Source organism: Phaseolus vulgaris, chromosome 5, assembly GCF_051622355.1.
Source record: "Phaseolus vulgaris cultivar YP4 chromosome 5, ASM5162235v1, whole genome shotgun sequence".
Lineage (NCBI taxonomy): Eukaryota > Viridiplantae > Streptophyta > Magnoliopsida > Fabales > Fabaceae > Phaseolus > Phaseolus vulgaris.
In genome coordinates, this window is record NC_143502.1 from 42,364,076 (window position 1) to 42,380,262 (window position 16,187).

The window sequence follows — 16,187 nt, forward strand, 5'->3', positions numbered from 1 at the left end:
GGAAAGAGATAGAAATTATAGAGCCATAGATAATACATATTTGGTTGAATGGGTTGATTACTACTAAAAAACAAGTGAGAACATAAAGAGAGGAAGATGAGAAAAAGCGTGTTTCCCTCTCTATTGCTCCTCCTTCTACTTCACCCTTCTGAAGGTGAAGACATTGCCATTTACTGGGGTCAAAACCCCCGAGAGGGAAACCTTACAGAAACATGTGCAACAGGAAAATACTCCTACGTCAACATAGCCTTCCTTTCCACCTTTGGGAATGGCCAAACCCCACAACTGGCCATTGCGGCTAATCATTGTGACGTAGCATCTTCTAATGGGTGCACTGAAATCGGAAGAGAAATTAGAAATTGTCAAAAGCAAGGGATCAAGGTGATGCTTTCTATTGGAGGAAACAGTGATAAATACTCTATAACTTCCATTGAGGATGCCAAGAATGTTTCGGATTACTTGTGGAACAATTTCCTGGGTGGCTCATCCTCATCACGCCCATTTGGGGATGTAGTCTTAGATGGCATTGACTTTGACATACGGGTAGGTGAATCATCGTTTCTGGGAAACCTTTCCCTTCAACTGGTTTCATATTCACAGACACGCAAAGTGTACCTGTCAGCAACTCCTCGGTGTCTATTTCCTGATGCTACGCTGGATTCCGCCCTTGCTACTGGCCTTTTTGACTATGTCTGGATACAATTCTACAACAATCCTTCATGCGAATATACCCAAAACAATTTCGACAACTTCCTTAAAGTATGGAACCGTTGGTCCTCCTCATTGAATGCAGGGAAAATATTTCTGGGGTTACCAGCAGATCAAGCTGCAGTTCCAAGCGGTTATGTTTCAGCTGATGTATTAGTTTCGAAGATCTTGCCTGCAGTAAACGAGTCACCAAATTATGGAGGCGTCATGTTGTGGTCAAGGTACGAGGATAAAATGAGTGGATACAGCTCCTACATTCAAAATTTTCACACAAATCAGACTCTACGCTCTGTGTGCACACCTCAAAGCGTTCCTTCCTGCAGGAGCTCTGAAGGTGATTTCGTGGAAGGTGTTGGCAACATGTCCACCGTTGGCATTGAAGTTTATGCAGGCAGCAATGGCACGCAGTGCTGTGAGATCATATGCAGGAACAATTGTTCCTGTCAAGCCTATGCCCCAATAAACCACAAAAACAATACTGGGTGTCAGATATGGCTCAAAGGAACAGAATTTGTTAGAGCCTCTGTAGACATAGCACTGCCCATCTATGTTTCTGTTGCACTGCTCCCGGAAGACAAAAGTACGACCAGATTCCCCACCACAAAAGGTGACTATATTTTTTGCTTCTAGTCCTAGAACAAGGAAACAAAACAATACAAGAACGAAATGATGTTTTGACAACTGTGTGTGAGTTGTATACAATTTTTTATATGATGAGTTTAGACGAATTTTCCTAGTAAAGAAAAATCACCTTTTTACAAGCTAAAATTAGAATAAGAAGTATAGTACTTCCTGGTTACTAATCAATGGCCCCAGGTAAGTTGGTTATCACTCTTGATTCTTTGGAAGTATTTTCATTAGTTACCTTGCTTAGGATATGAAGTAAGAATACATGAGTAATAAACCCTCTAATTACCATCTAACAAAATTTCAGCCACCTTTTCAGAGTAGTAAATTATCTATCTATGAGTTGCAGTAAACCGGTGGTACATATGGCTCATCGTTGGGGTGGCAGCAGCATTTGCAATACCTGTAGTTTTCTATTTATGGCGTGTCTTGTGGAGAAATTACAAAGCTAAAGGTAGCTGTCATAATTTAGATACGGTTTAGTGAGTTTAAGTATGTAAGACCTTTTTATAACTTACATGTTCATGTCTCACCACCAGTGGAGAGAAAGAAGATGCAGAAGAAGTTATTACATGACATTGGAGGTAATTCCAGAAAAAGTAAGAACAAGGGAAAGACAAGCAATGGGGTTGAAATATTCACGTTTGAAACCATTGTTGCTGCAACAGAGAATTTCTCAGCAGCTAATAAGCTAGGAGAGGGTGGATTCGGTCCTGTTTATAAGGTAATTAGAAACCATATATCTGTATGAGAAGCAATTAATTTTCTTGCTTAAATTCGAAACTATCTGAATCAGAACTGATACAATGATACCTTCAGGGAACACTAAGTGATGAGCAAGAAGTAGCAATCAAGCGACTTTCTAAGAGTTCAGAACAGGGGGTAATAGAATTTAAGAATGAAGCCAAACTTATGGCCAAACTCCAACACACTCATCTTGTAAAACTTCTAGGATTCTGCATCCAGAGAGATGAAAGAATATTGGTTTATGAATACATGCCTAACAAAAGTTTAGACTTCTACCTATTTGGTAAGCTTCTTTTTGTCTTAGCAAAGGTATTGCCAAGACTGTGCCAAATGTTAGCATGCAGTAGCATTTTAACAATCATGCTTACTTTAAAACAGATTCAGCCAGAAAGAACTTGCTAGACTGGGAAAAACGGTTGAACATCATTGGAGGCATTGCTCAAGGACTTCTTTATCTACACAAGTACTCGAGACTAAAGGTGATACATCGAGACCTGAAAGCAGGTAATATATTGCTTGATCACGAGATGAATCCTAAGATATCTGACTTTGGCCTGGCTCGAATATTTGGTGTAAGGGCATCAGAAGAAAACACAAACAGAGTTGTTGGTACATAGTAAGTTTATAATCGGGTCATGCATTTTCAAAGTTGTTCTCTTTCATTCATCCTTACACAAGCAATCGATCATTTCAGTGGATACATGGCTCCAGAGTATGCAATAAATGGTGTTGTGTCCATCAAAATAGATGTATTCAGCTTTGGTGTGCTGCTACTAGAAATACTTATTGGCAAGAAAAATAATAGTCTTTATGATTCAGATCGTACACTCAACCTCATAGGATATGTAAGTTTCTCATTCTCAACTCAAATGACTAGTTCATCAAATATATGATTATCAAAGGTTAAAAGATATATTTGGATGTTGGGATACTTGTAGGTGTGGCAGCTCTGGAATGAAGGCAGAACTCTGGAGTTGATAGACCCAGATTCGTATGAACTATGTCCTCAGAATGCAATTTTGAGATGTGTTCATATCGGCCTGCTGTGTGTACAAGATCAAGCAACAGATAGACCAACCATGGCAGACATTGTTTCATTTCTATCAAATGACACAGTGGAACTTCCCCAACCAAAGCAGCCAGCATTCTTCATCAATGTGGTTGTGGAAGACTCAGAGCTTTCTTACAGCAGACTAGAACTCCATTCCTCAAACGACTTAACACTTTCTAGCACACATGGAAGATAATTGTACAATGGTGTTACACCGGATTCCTCTTGTTAAGATTTTGGAGAAAAAAAAATGACCATTATTTCCTTGCTGATATTCCTGCATCACTTCATTTCCAGAAGTTCTTGGTATCATTGTTTATGCCAGCAAAGCATGACCTCTTATCCTTTTACTTTACTCCTTTTAGATAATATATTTATGGGCTTATCTAATAATTTTAATTTTTTTTAGTAATACTATAGTTAAATTAAATTCTTTTTCAAAAAAAGGAAAAAAGTAAAAGAATTGTAGGTTGTTATTAAGAAAAGGATGAGACCCAAAATAACTTTGAACTAAATTAAAAAAAAATCGGATTTTTATTCAATTTCGTGTTTTTCTTTTCCTTCCTACCCAACACCCTTTACAAGTCAGTTCCCACTTAGGCAATCCAACCCTCCACTAATCAACTCCAACACGTATTAGAAACATATCTGTTTTATCTTCACACGTTGTTTTCATTTTGAAAAGGAGCACTTTTCATCTTCCAAAGTTGTTGCTTCTATCATTTCAAAAGTTCCCAGATCACACCTCAAATCACATCAAAGATCCGTGACCAACCTCGCCACGTGTTCATCGATGAGGGGTCCACGAGTAAAGTGTTTTCAGTATTTCCTAATCAGACCCCATTGTGATATCATATGTCAATAGGCCCCTATTATATATATAATAATAAGCACAAAAAATTCCATAAAGTTTTCATTTTTTAGCAGCGGCAGAAGAGAGTGAAAGGAAGCAGAGGTGGCAATGGAGTTTTGGCCAGAGTTTCTTGCTAGCAGCACCGGAAAAGAGTTTGTAGCAGGAGGGTTGGGAGGCACTGCTGGTATAATCTCTGGTTACCCTTTGGACACGCTCCGTGTTATGCAGCAGAACTCCTTCAACACTGCCTCTGCCTTCACCATCCTCAGAAATGTGGTGGCCAATGAAGGACCAACCGCTCTCTACCGCGGCATGGCTGCACCTTTGGCCTCTGTTACCTTTCAGGTAATTTTTTTTTTTTACTTCCATCCCTCAATCAACACTAGGTATTTCATCTGCTGCTGTGAGTTTAGAAGCAGACATGTTTTTGATCAGGCTCGTCACGTGGATGATGAGGGTACCATACCCCTTTGTATCCTTCACGTGGCAGACCAAAATCAACCAATCTCTTCTCATATTTCTGGTCTGTTCCGTAACTATGTTCATTATTAGATGTACAATCTTCCAGCCACCTCAATTGCAGAGACCCTGTCTCAAAAAATTATTTTTACCTTTTTTTTATTAATGGGGTTTTCTAACTTGGGAACTCAATTTCTTTCATTATTAGGCTAATTTGATTGAGTTATAAAATTTAGGATTTGGCTGTTGTTGTTTAGGATTCAATTTTTATTGTAATATATTCAAATGTGACCGTGCTATGATTGTTAGTGATGTTTCTGTTCTGGAGAGTTAAATCATGGTCCTACTCCTAACAATACTCCATAGCATTCATCATATTATATTCAAACTCAGTAATTGGAGTTCTCAAATTCTTTGGAATGTTTTGTTCAATCACTGGTGGGATTCTGAAGTCCCTATTGTTTATCCAATTATTTGTTTGTGGACTAACTAGAAATCGTGTCCCACTGAGTGATGCACGCCAGAGGCAATATTAAATTATATTTTGGTTGAGTTGAGCCATCTATCAATCAATGGCTTCTGGACTATTGAAGAATCATCAATTGATCCATGATCACCATCCAATTATTGATGATACCGCTACTCATCTAAGTCCTATCAATGTTCGTCTTCCTCCTAGAAAATACTAGATTTTCTCATTAGAGATTTAGTTTACTGCATAATTGTGGCAGTAAACTGTGTCATCCCAGTAACAAAGTAGCATTTGATGGACAAAGCTATTTACTTCTAAGTTTGCTAATTATGCTCAGTGTTTTACTGAGAGAGAAAACATCAAAGCATTTCATTATTACTTATCTATTTATATGTCTTGGACTTCTTTAATCATGTTCAAACACGAATTCAAATCCTTCATAAAATGTAACTATCCCGAATTGAGGTGATTGTTTTGTTGGGTGCAGAATGCTATGGTCTTCCAAATTTACGCAATTCTTTCAAGGGCATTTAGTTCATCCGATTTGGTTAACGATCCTCCTTCTTACAAGGGTGTTGCTTTGGGAGGATTCTGTAGCGGCGCCATACAGAGTATGTTACTATCCCCTGTTGAGTTAGTTAAAATTCGGGTTCAGTTGCAGAACACAGGTAAATCCACAGAAACCAAAAAAGGTCCTATGAGGGTTGCGAAAAACATATGGAAAATGGAGGGTCTTGGTGGCATTTATCGTGGACTTGGGATCACCATGCTGAGAGATGCACCTGCACATGGTCTCTACTTTTGGACATATGAATATGCAAGGGAGAAACTTCACCCAGGTTGCAGAAGAAGTGGTGAAGAGAGCTTGAACACCATGCTGGTATCAGGAGGATTAGCAGGGGTAATGAGTTGGGTATTTAGCTACCCTTTGGACGTTATAAAAACAAGATTGCAGGCTCAAACAGCTTGTTCAGAAAAATACAGAGGCATTTTGGATTGTCTTAGGAAGAGTGTTAGGGAAGAAGGATATGAGGTGCTGTGGAGGGGTTTAGGAACTGCAGTTGCAAGAGCGTTTGTGGTGAACGGTGCTATATTTTCTGCATATGAGATCACTCTCAGGTGTCTCTTTGATAAATAACAACTCAAGCTTTTAACTGTAGAAACAATCAAGTTTTGAGGAAGAAGACATAGCAACCACATTCACATTTCATGTTTCATTATTATTTCCTATGTCAAACAATTCTTTCACATTCAGACCAAAATTGGCTTTTATGAGTTTTAGCTGAAATAGTTTATAAAAATCATTTTCACTATGTATACTTGTTTTAGTATAGTTAAAAATCTAACATCCACTCAAAAATTAAATATTTGACATTTTATAGTGTATATTTTAGCAGTGATAAAGGTTAATTTTGTCATTTTATATTTTTCTACTAAAAGGTTTTTTTTTAAAACCTCTCTGTTATTTCATTTATTAAAGACACTTCAAAATCTGACTGTCATTTAATATATATTGATTGTTAATTAATGAAAATAGATTTCTATAGCAAGTGTCTTCAACATTACAATTGTGATTTTATCAGTAATATTCCTGCTAGGTATAAATAATATGAATCAATAATATCTTAAAGAATTTATTAAATATTAATAATTGGCTTTGAATTTTTGTGATAGCAATACACTACTATTCAAATTCATAAACCACTTTGTGAACCATTTGACAAATTTTAGAAAATTTCCTTTTTTTTTAACTACAAAAATTAAGAGTATAGATTAAGTTAAGGGTATTGTCATAAAAGTTTATATAATGGTATGTATAATTTTGAACCTAATTGTCTTATATTACATTACAAATTATTTATTATAAATTTAATTACAAAATATTTATATATAAAATTATTTTGTTATATAAATAAATAAATAGTAATATTGTACATTTCACAAACTGGAGTAGTAATCAGAATATTAACTTTAAGAATAGAAGTGCTTACATTTTAATAAATCAAAACAGAAAAAATCAATTTTATTGGAAAGGTAAAGTTATATTTTTGTTCATTTAACTTATTTTTTATGTTCAATTCGGTCCCTTCACTTTTAAGAATTTTAGTTTGATCTTAAAAACAATTTATTTTGGCAATTTTCACAGTAAATTTGATGAAAAAGTTTAAGATTGTTTTTAGACAGAAAATTACAATTTCTTATACATTCAAATACATTGAATTTAAATTATTTATTTTTAAAATATTTTGTTTGAATAATAAAAAAATTAATTTTTAATTTTCTTGTTTAAATAAAATACTTCAATTATAGCTGTTATTTAAATAATAAGTAATTATCATTTATCATTTATAAAGAATATCAATATTAATTAGTTTTTTAGTCGTATTGTCTATATGATAAAGTTGATCAATATTATTTATATTGTTGAAGATTTTTCAAGATATATATTAATGGGAATTATTTTCTGTTACAATTATTTATGATGAAATCAATTGAGATTATTTTTTAAGAAGTTGTTAGTTGCTTTTTTTTTACTTGTCAGTTGATGTTTGAAAAAAATCCTTGATTAGCAAAAAAATAATGATAATTAAATATTAATTGGAAGTTTTCCAAGTTAACACTTAATCTTACTAAACTATTAAAAAACATTGGAATTTATGATATAAAATAATCACTACAAACATTAGTAAAACAACAAGGACAAAAGTTAATCGAAAACAAAAATAGTTCACATTTTCTAGAAATAATCTTTTCAATATGAGTAAAACAATTCTAACTAATATCATAAAATAATGCAATACAAATAACCCTAACAATTTAAATAAAAAATAATTTATATCAAAATTATTAAAAAAAACTCTAATAAACGTCAATATAAAAATAATAATTCCAACCATATATCAGTGAAATCAAAATCAAATTGAAAAAATAAAAATAATGTAAAGAGAAACCCGTGAATTTAAAAATATAAAAAAATTTAAATTAGTATATCTTTATAAAATTTGAAACTTTATAATTGTAAGTATTTAATAACTCTCATAAGATTTTTAAAGTTTTGTTTTCTTTTTCTATTTCTCTTTTTACCTAAAGAGCATGTATTATCACAAAGTATTTCAAATATTTATAAAAATAACTATTCTCTTCAAATTCCTTGTAAAACATTTGATATGGTTGTTGAAGTGTACATTTTTGTACATCTCAATTTGTTCAATTATTTTCATTCGAGTCTTTTCAACTCAAAGAAGATTATGCCAAACTCAAGTCAAGTACAAGCTGAGAGAGATATATACCCAAATACATCAAGCACCATACAATCACCTACAGTTACTCAAATCAAATCAAGTAACAAAACAAATCAAATTATTTACATCACTTCAAGATGTTATTTGTGAATTTCAGACTTAAAAAGAAATAAAAAATATTGTCAAACATGAAAAATTAATGGATAACATATTTTTTTTTTCTAATGTTTTTTTATTAGATGTGTGATGAAAATGACTAAATTGGGAAATTTGAAAAACTTAAATAACAAAAACATAACATTAGCACATTGGCTTGTGAGCCTTCACGGGCTTGACTATGGCGAGCCCAATGAATCCAAGAACAATCATGGAGTTGATGAGTTATAGTGCATTCCCTTCACTTGAGGGAACATTTTGCTAAATAAGTTAAAAATTAAATTAAAAAACAGCGAAAAAACAAAGAGGCACGGCACCGTAAGAAGGAGGAGCACGGTGGCGCGCCGCAAATTGTTACGGTGCGTTGCCATGAACAAGGAAACCCGACCCGTAATGGATGCCACGTGGCAGAGGGTTTTAAAAGCATGCACGCAGAAGACCACAAGTTTTGAATATAAAGCCAAGGGCGCAACGATAAATAGACACAAAACAGAGGCCGTCCCCACCCATGTGGGACGGGACAAGTTCAAAAAACCACGGGACCTACCCTACCCTAACCCCCAACGCTACGACGTCGTTTGACTGACTCGCACGTGCCAGACACCGTGTCCGTTCAAAAAATTTCAAAGGCTCTCCCTTCCTTGGTTTCTCTACAACAACACTTTGTCGCTTCAATCGTATCTATTCGTTCCTTCCTATATCTTCGGTTTCACTCCACTCCACTTCACTGTCGTTGTATGATACCCGATCACCTCCCTCGCACCCTTCCTTTCCGATCTCATCGTCGTCAAGGAAGATGAACGGTCCTGGGAGACAGGGGCTGAGATCTGGTGCGGCCGGTGTGCACCACCAGCGCCAGTACTCCGATAATTTCCTCGATGGCTCCTCCAACGGCAACAGGTGGCTCCAATCTGCTGGCCTCCAACACCTTCAATCCTCCACCAATCAACTTCCGCCGCTTCAGGTGATCTCATTCTCTGCTCTCTCTCTCTCTCTTTTCCCCTTCCGCTATCGATCTTCTCTTCTACCTTTGTGCTTGCGCGTTTTGCTCCGATTTCATGAGATTTGTCTTGTCCTTGGAATGCGCGCAGGACTATAACTTGTACGGCGGTGGCGGCGCAGCGCAGGGAGGAAGAATGTACCGGAATGCGCAGAGGAGCTTTAACGGTGGAACTGAGTATTATGTGGAGCCTTCCACTCCTCCCGGTGGTTACCGTGCTTCGATGCAGAAAAAGAACGGCGATGATTTGTCGGGTGATTTCAGTCCCGGCTTGTTGGATCTGCATTCGTTCGATACCGAGCTTCTTCCTCCTGAGGTTGTTACTGTCAACAGCGGATGAACTTTCATTTGATTTCTGTGCTTTGTTCTTCTAAAGTTGTATTCATCTTGTGTTTAACGGTCACATTGCACCCTTTGAAAATGTTAATATGTTAATGTTACGGCTATAAAAGATTTTTATTTCGTTGACTCTCTAAGGCTTGACAGTGTTTGTTTAGACTATGCAAAATTTGTGTTGATGTTGTGGGATATTGCATTCTTTAAGTTGATCATATGATGCAAATTGAAAGTAGAAGCACATGTAAAAGTAGCTTAAACTTGATTATAATTTGTCTCTTCTTCTAGATGCCAGCCTCCAATGCATATGATGCAAACTCCCTGTATCAACCTGGCCGTGGGAGAAGCTTTGATGACTCTGAACCTTACATGTTGAGCAAACAGACTGGTAGAGCTCGGGCTCCTGAAAATGAAAACATATTGAAGAGTTTTCCTGCAGAGAAAGAAAAATCTAATCCAGTAGCAAAGATTAAAGTTGTGGTATGTTCTTTTGCATATCTAAATTCACCAGTCATGTTTCATTTTTATTTAAAATGTTTTTGTACTGTCTGTTTGATTGTAATTTGGACATTTTTCTGCTTTGGCACAATTCCAGCTTTGTATACATTGAACATAATACAAAATTTCATTGAATTATCTGGCAATGAATACTAAATCTTTTTCAATTGTAAGGAAAAGAACACCACCCCTTTTAATTTTTCTTCTAATATCTTCATGTTATTTTTTAATGCAGGTTCGTAAAAGACCAATGAATAAGAAAGAATTAGCAAAAAATGAGGAAGACATTATAGAAACATATTCCAATTCTTTAACAGTGCACGAGACTAAACTGAAGGTGAGTTCAAGAGCCAACATTGATCAATGGTTCCAATGTCCAATGCAGTATACTCGTCCTTGTTGCTGAAAATGATAACTTATGTGCTAAGAAATCTAGTGTTACGCAGGTTATGTAACTGATATTTCTAAAAAAAAATTCTTGGTGAATATATAAAACAAAAAAATACAGATAGTAAGTAGATTGTAACTGTCTGGTTGTTTTAAATATTACGTACTCTTTCTGGAGATTGCACTCTAATAGATGTTCTATGTTTACACATTTTAAAAATTATATGCTTTACAGGTGGACTTAACTCGGTATGTAGAAAAGCATGAATTTGTTTTTGATGCTGTTTTGAATGAAGAGGTTACAAATGATGAGGTAACTATTGTGTACATAAATGTTAAATGTTCAGTTGAAAGGAATGACAGACAACATGTTTTATATCCTTATGTAACTTTGTTTAAATTCTTTTTAGGTGTATCGTGAAACAGTAGAGCCTATAGTTCCAATAATCTTTGAACGCACTAAGGCAACATGCTTTGCATATGGGCAAACAGGTGATAACACCCTCTGAATTGATATTTCCACATCTCTTTGGGACTTCCATGTTTGATTTGTACTATGAGTGGGATTCTAAATACGATTTCTGTTCTAGGAAGTGGAAAAACTTTCACTATGAAGCCACTGCCACTTAAAGCATCAAGGGACATCCTTAGATTGATGCATCATACTTACAGAAACCAGGGATTTCAATTGTTTGTGAGCTTCTTTGAAATATATGGTGGCAAACTTTTTGATCTTCTTAATGATAGAAAGTAAGTCAAATATATTCTGTTTTGTACCTGTAATCTTGAGTTCTCGAGGTTTAAAGTTGTACTTACGCAGAAAACTTTGCATGAGGGAGGATGGTAAGCAGCAAGTTTGCATTGTCGGTTTACAAGAGTACCGAGTCTCAGATGTGGAGAACATCAAAGAACTGATTGAGAAAGGAAATTCCACAAGAAGTACAGGCACTACAGGTGCAAATGAGGAATCATCACGGTCACATGCAATACTTCAACTTGCTATCAAGAGGTCAGTTGATGGAAATGATTCCAAACCTCCCCGTTTGGTTGGCAAGCTCTCCTTCATAGATCTTGCTGGAAGCGAACGTGGAGCCGATACTACGGATAATGACAAACAGACAAGGTATGATGAAGCTTGAGTTATGTGAGATGTATTTATCTTGTTACTTATCCAAGTTTAAATGGTACTTATATCTGAGAAAATTAAGAAATATAAATTAAGATTAATTCCAAATTTGGGTATACATTATTATTGAAGATGTCTCAGAATTGGATTCTATAATGAATTATTTGCTTTCCTCTAACATTCTCACATTAGTCTAATGTATTTTTGTTGCGTCATGTGTTTACAACCATATGATTCAGAATAGAAGGTGCTGAAATCAACAAGAGCTTACTTGCCCTAAAGGAATGCATAAGAGCTCTTGATAATGACCAAGGACACATCCCTTTCAGAGGCAGTAAACTGACTGAAGTTTTGAGGGATTCATTTGTTGGCAACTCCCGCACCGTTATGATTTCATGCATATCGCCAAGCACTGGTTCTTGCGAACATACTCTGAATACATTAAGATATGCTGACAGGTAACGTGAATTTTCTGATATGTGTAGTTCTGTATTCCCACTTTTTCAAACCACCCGCATCACACCTCAGACAAATACAAACCACCCACCCACCCACTTATGTGCTAACAAGGTAAATAAAAATAATATTTTGCTGTTACAAACCAGGGTGAAAAGCTTGTCGAAAGGGAACAATACAAAGAAAGATGCTATATCAACAAATTTCAACCTTAAAGAATCAAGCACGGTTCCATTATCTTCCATTACTGGATCAGCCTATGAGGATCGCACAACAGATGGATGGCCAGATGAAAATGAAGGGGATGATTTTAGTCCCCCTGAGGAGTATTACGAGCAGGTGAAACCATCTTTAAAGAAAAATGGAAAGATGGAGTCATATGCTACAACTGATGACAAATTGAAGAAACCCAGTGGTCTGATGAAGTGGAAGGACCTCCCAAAAGTTGAGCCTCAAACCACACGCGCTGAGGATGATTTAAATGCCCTCTTACAGGTAAGTTAAGTTGTTGGCTACTGCCGTAACAATTATATTAAAAATTTCAATGCTGATCTTTCTTTAATGCGTGTCTTTAATTCAGGAAGAAGAGGACCTAGTAAATGCTCACCGGACACAAGTAGAGGAGACCATGAATATTGTTAGAGAGGTATTAAATGGTGTTTTTGTTGCATCTTTTCATTTATTGGGCGATGTGTCTCAAGATTATTGAATACGACTATTGTAGTGAGTACATAAAAAGAGATTTTTTTTATGAATATCATATCATAATCAAGAATTATGTGCATGTTTTCATCAAGAACATTGATATATATATATATATACACCAAACTTAAAATTTATTGAATCGCTTACCGAATACTGGCCGTGGTTTCAGTGTTATTTATTCTAGGAATAATGATATAAATAGGTCCTAGAATGGAGAAATATGAATTCCATTTCTCATTCGTATTTTTATCTGCGCTTGGCATGCAGGAGATGAACCTCTTGGTTGAAGCAGATCAACCAGGGAATCAACTGGATGATTATGTAACAAGACTAAATGCCATTCTTTCTCAGAAGGCTGCTGGCATCCTGCAGCTGCAAACCCGTTTAGCCCATTTTCAGAAACGTTTAAAGGAGCACAATGTTTTGGTTTCATCTACTACCGGTTACTGATATAATTAACAGACTCCCTTGTTAGAATGTTTTATTTCGGTGATCGGAATCATGCATTTCTGTGATTCAGGTGGAGATTATGTGAGTTCGACGTGACCCTCTTACTCGTTGATTCATCATTGTTTTTCCTATTCTCCTCAGGATCAGAAACTGGGGTTTGGAGTCTTCATTTTTCTCTTTACTAAGAATGTAGACTTGTATTGGTTTTACATGCCTCTGTCAAGGCAATGTATCTGTGTATAAAGCTCTCATTCCTGTCAGAAATATAATATAAGACCATTTATTTGTTTTCATTTATTACTACAAGGGTTTCTGCGGCCAAGTACTGCATCTGCCCCCGCCCCCATTTTTAATAAAAATAGTTCAATTTTTTACACAGAGTAGGATAAAATCTACAAAGCAATTTCAGTTTTTATGAATATTTTATCTAATTACAAATTGGTTCTGATTGATTGATGGAGTATTAATATTTTTCTCGATGACTAATTTTGTAGTCTCACATTGGACACATTGAATAAGAATGTGAGATCGATCATAAGTGAATTCATAAATGTTATCTTAATCCCTCATATATGAGAGATTTATCTATGATTTATTCGTACTGAATTTCTCCCGTCCTTCTCTGAAAGAACATTACACCCAAAATTCATGGTTGTCATGAAAGGAATGATGTAATAAATACAGTACAGTTGAAGAATTAATGTGGCAGACATTATGGAACAAAACAATGGAAAAAAGTGGCAAAAATCTATAGATGACCGTAAAGAAGATCGTGACCTATATATTATGTAGATACTTATTAATAGGACTGGTCCTCACTTTAATAAGTTGTCCCCAAACTTTCAAAAGAGTATGGTTAGGCTTTATTTTTTCAATTTAGTTTAGTTTTGAAATTTGAAACACTTTTAACCAATAGATTAATGATATCTTCTCAACAGTTTAACATTTTTAAAAAAATATTTTATTATAATATCATATTTTATTTTAAAAATAGTTGTTGAATAGAATGTAGAAACTTTATTCTAAACAATTCTACTCTAAAACAAATGAAATTTATTTCATGTGAAAATAATATGAACCACCCGGTTGAGGATTGTTTTCATAAAAGTGGGTTAAAGAATTAGAAGTTCAAAATATAAAAAAAAAATGAAATATTTTTAATACTATGAATACACTTTTATTGAAGCTAAAGAATACGAAATATTTCTTGACAAATTAGTACAAATTGAATGGGAAACTGCTCATACTCATGCATCCCTTGATCATTAGAAAAACAATAGTCAATTTTCATGGAAACTGCTTCAAATAATTCGTGTCTGTAAATCGTAATTTATCTGCCATTCCTTTCATTCAATCTTGCTATCCCTCGCCTAACTTTAGAAATGAAAGGGGAAAAGGGTTCAAAGAATCTTATAATAAAATGACATCTTTTCGATGTGAAACGAAAATTTTGAAACCAGACATGTTCTAAAAATCTTTCTTTCCCTCGCATTCTATCTTATTCAATAAAGACAAAATTTGAAATTCTACAAAGATGACAGCATCTCTTTGAGAAAAGAGACTGTATTCCTAGAAAGTTTTAAAATTGGGAAATTTGACAAACTGGGCTAGAAATTCTCACCAAATAATTCATTTCTATAGTGTACAAAATAGATTCAATGGAAGATTGAAATGAGCAGAAAGTAAAAAAGAAAACGACAAGTATAAATAGTGGGAATTCACACCAAACAAATTCAAATAGCTCTAAGCACACTGGGAGAAGGAAAATCAAAGACACAACAAAATGGCAAAACAAAAGAGTTTTCATATACAATACACCATTCTCTGCGTAAAGATGAACGAACTTATCTACAACCTGATTGAGCCAAGTCTTCCCTTTGACTTGGAGCGTTTGACGGCGGTGACAGAGGACTCTTGAACTGAGAATTCAGTGTGCATGTCGGTGAAGAACTTGTCCACAATATCCAAATAAACAGGACTTGTAAGGCGTGAGTAGTAGTGAAGTGCCTCTTCTATGTCCAGCACGTGCTCAACATCACCCGTATCCATCATCTCTAATTCCTTCATCTTCTGCGCCAACTCATTACCTCCCTCCTTCATCTTCAACCATTCCTTCTTTTCCAATTCACAGCTCCCTCTGCTTTTCTTCTCTTCCACTTCTCCATCTTCACCAGAACTCTGTTTCCTGAGGGTTTCAGTGTTTGCAGCATCTTCCATTCGCTCTCTCGACCTGCTCATGCTGTTGCTGTCGGCACCCCTCTTTACTCTGTTCAGATCAGATTGCAGAATGTCATAAAACTCATTGTAGAATTGATCACTTGTGTAGGTTCTGGCATTGCAACTGCGACCGAGGAATGGATTGAAGGAGAGAGATCTGGGTAGTTTTTGGTACCCTCCAAAGATTGCAGACTTGAAGCTACGGAGGGTCTTGTGGAGTACAACCTTGGTCTTGCGAAAGGTTTCTCTGAGCAGCATTCTCTAAAAGTCTTCTAGAGCAGAGGCAGTGTTACTCTGCTCTGGCTCTCGTGTGTTCTACAAATTTGTCCTACTTATGTTGGTATATAAAGAGATTTGGTGCAGATGGTAACTATTTGCAAAGTTTACCAAAAGAGAAATACAATTGTACTCCAAAGGGCTGTGTTTTCTTTTGTGTAGGTTTCTCTACCTTCTTTTGTCTACAGCATCCCATGCTCTCTGTCACTTTCAAACCTTCTCTCTCTCACCCCACACATGAAAGATTAAATATGGTGGCTATGTCATAATCTGAGGTCTCTAGTGCTCTTCTTCCCCTTTGGGTTAAAGATAATTGAAGAAAAAGTGCAGTTTTGGGGACTTTGGTATCTAAATTGTCACAAATATATTATGTTGATTTTGACTTCATGCTGTTTAAAGTGTGGTGCCATTGATTAAGATG

The 16,187-nt window shown here is 35.6% G+C and overlaps 4 protein-coding genes across 4 annotated transcripts; 3 read left to right on the plus strand and 1 right to left on the minus strand.

Moving 5' to 3' along the window:
- LOC137835936 (G-type lectin S-receptor-like serine/threonine-protein kinase CES101) lies at positions 1-3,405 on the plus strand. The gene is made up of 7 exons (XM_090302690.1): positions 1-1,315; positions 1,685-1,789; positions 1,875-2,059; positions 2,155-2,365; positions 2,461-2,698; positions 2,777-2,927; positions 3,021-3,405. Exons 1-7 carry the CDS (start codon positions 97-99, stop codon positions 3,327-3,329), a joined length of 2,418 nt encoding a protein of 805 aa, XP_090158816.1. The 5' UTR covers positions 1-96; the 3' UTR covers positions 3,330-3,405.
- A 611-nt stretch (positions 3,406-4,016) lies between these two features.
- BAC2 (Mitochondrial substrate carrier family protein) lies at positions 4,017-6,230 on the plus strand. Its single transcript, XM_068644695.2, has 2 exons — positions 4,017-4,331; positions 5,405-6,230. The coding sequence occupies exons 1-2, from the start codon at positions 4,095-4,097 to the stop codon at positions 6,053-6,055; spliced, it is 888 nt and encodes a 295-aa protein (XP_068500796.1). The 5' UTR covers positions 4,017-4,094; the 3' UTR covers positions 6,056-6,230.
- Positions 6,231-8,795: 2,565 nt separating this feature from the next.
- Positions 8,796-13,566, plus strand: LOC137835939 (ATP binding microtubule motor family protein). Its single transcript, XM_068644696.2, has 12 exons — positions 8,796-9,279; positions 9,407-9,631; positions 9,940-10,131; positions 10,385-10,486; positions 10,772-10,849; positions 10,947-11,028; positions 11,127-11,286; positions 11,357-11,659; positions 11,902-12,120; positions 12,268-12,613; positions 12,699-12,764; positions 13,091-13,566. Exons 1-12 carry the CDS (start codon positions 9,112-9,114, stop codon positions 13,271-13,273), a joined length of 2,124 nt encoding a protein of 707 aa, XP_068500797.2. The 5' UTR covers positions 8,796-9,111; the 3' UTR covers positions 13,274-13,566.
- Positions 13,567-14,876: 1,310 nt separating this feature from the next.
- LOC137835928 (LOW protein: ATP-dependent RNA helicase-like protein) lies at positions 14,877-15,954 on the minus strand. Its single transcript, XM_068644685.2, has one exon. The coding sequence runs from the start codon at positions 15,746-15,748 to the stop codon at positions 15,122-15,124; it is 627 nt and encodes a 208-aa protein (XP_068500786.1). The 5' UTR covers positions 15,749-15,954; the 3' UTR covers positions 14,877-15,121.
- Between the last annotated feature and the right edge of the window lie 233 nt (positions 15,955-16,187).

Excerpts from the sequence above, each read along its gene's own strand:
- LOC137835936 (XM_090302690.1), top strand. The coding sequence starts at position 97 with ATGAGAAAAAGCGTGTTTCCCTCTCTATTGCTCCTCCTTCTACTTCAC. Across the intron at positions 1,316-1,684 it reads CAGATTCCCCACCACAAAAG|TAAACCGGTGGTACATATGG; the intron begins GTGACTATATTT and ends TATGAGTTGCAG. Across the intron at positions 2,928-3,020 it reads CACTCAACCTCATAGGATAT|GTGTGGCAGCTCTGGAATGA; the intron begins GTAAGTTTCTCA and ends GGATACTTGTAG.
- BAC2 (XM_068644695.2), top strand. The coding sequence starts at position 4,095 with ATGGAGTTTTGGCCAGAGTTTCTTGCTAGCAGCACCGGAAAAGAGTTT. Across the intron at positions 4,332-5,404 it reads TGGCCTCTGTTACCTTTCAG|AATGCTATGGTCTTCCAAAT; the intron begins GTAATTTTTTTT and ends TGTTGGGTGCAG.
- LOC137835939 (XM_068644696.2), top strand. The coding sequence starts at position 9,112 with ATGAACGGTCCTGGGAGACAGGGGCTGAGATCTGGTGCGGCCGGTGTG. Across the intron at positions 9,280-9,406 it reads ATCAACTTCCGCCGCTTCAG|GACTATAACTTGTACGGCGG; the intron begins GTGATCTCATTC and ends GAATGCGCGCAG. Across the intron at positions 12,765-13,090 it reads CCATGAATATTGTTAGAGAG|GAGATGAACCTCTTGGTTGA; the intron begins GTATTAAATGGT and ends CTTGGCATGCAG.
- LOC137835928 (XM_068644685.2), bottom strand. The coding sequence starts at position 15,748 with ATGCTGCTCAGAGAAACCTTTCGCAAGACCAAGGTTGTACTCCACAAG.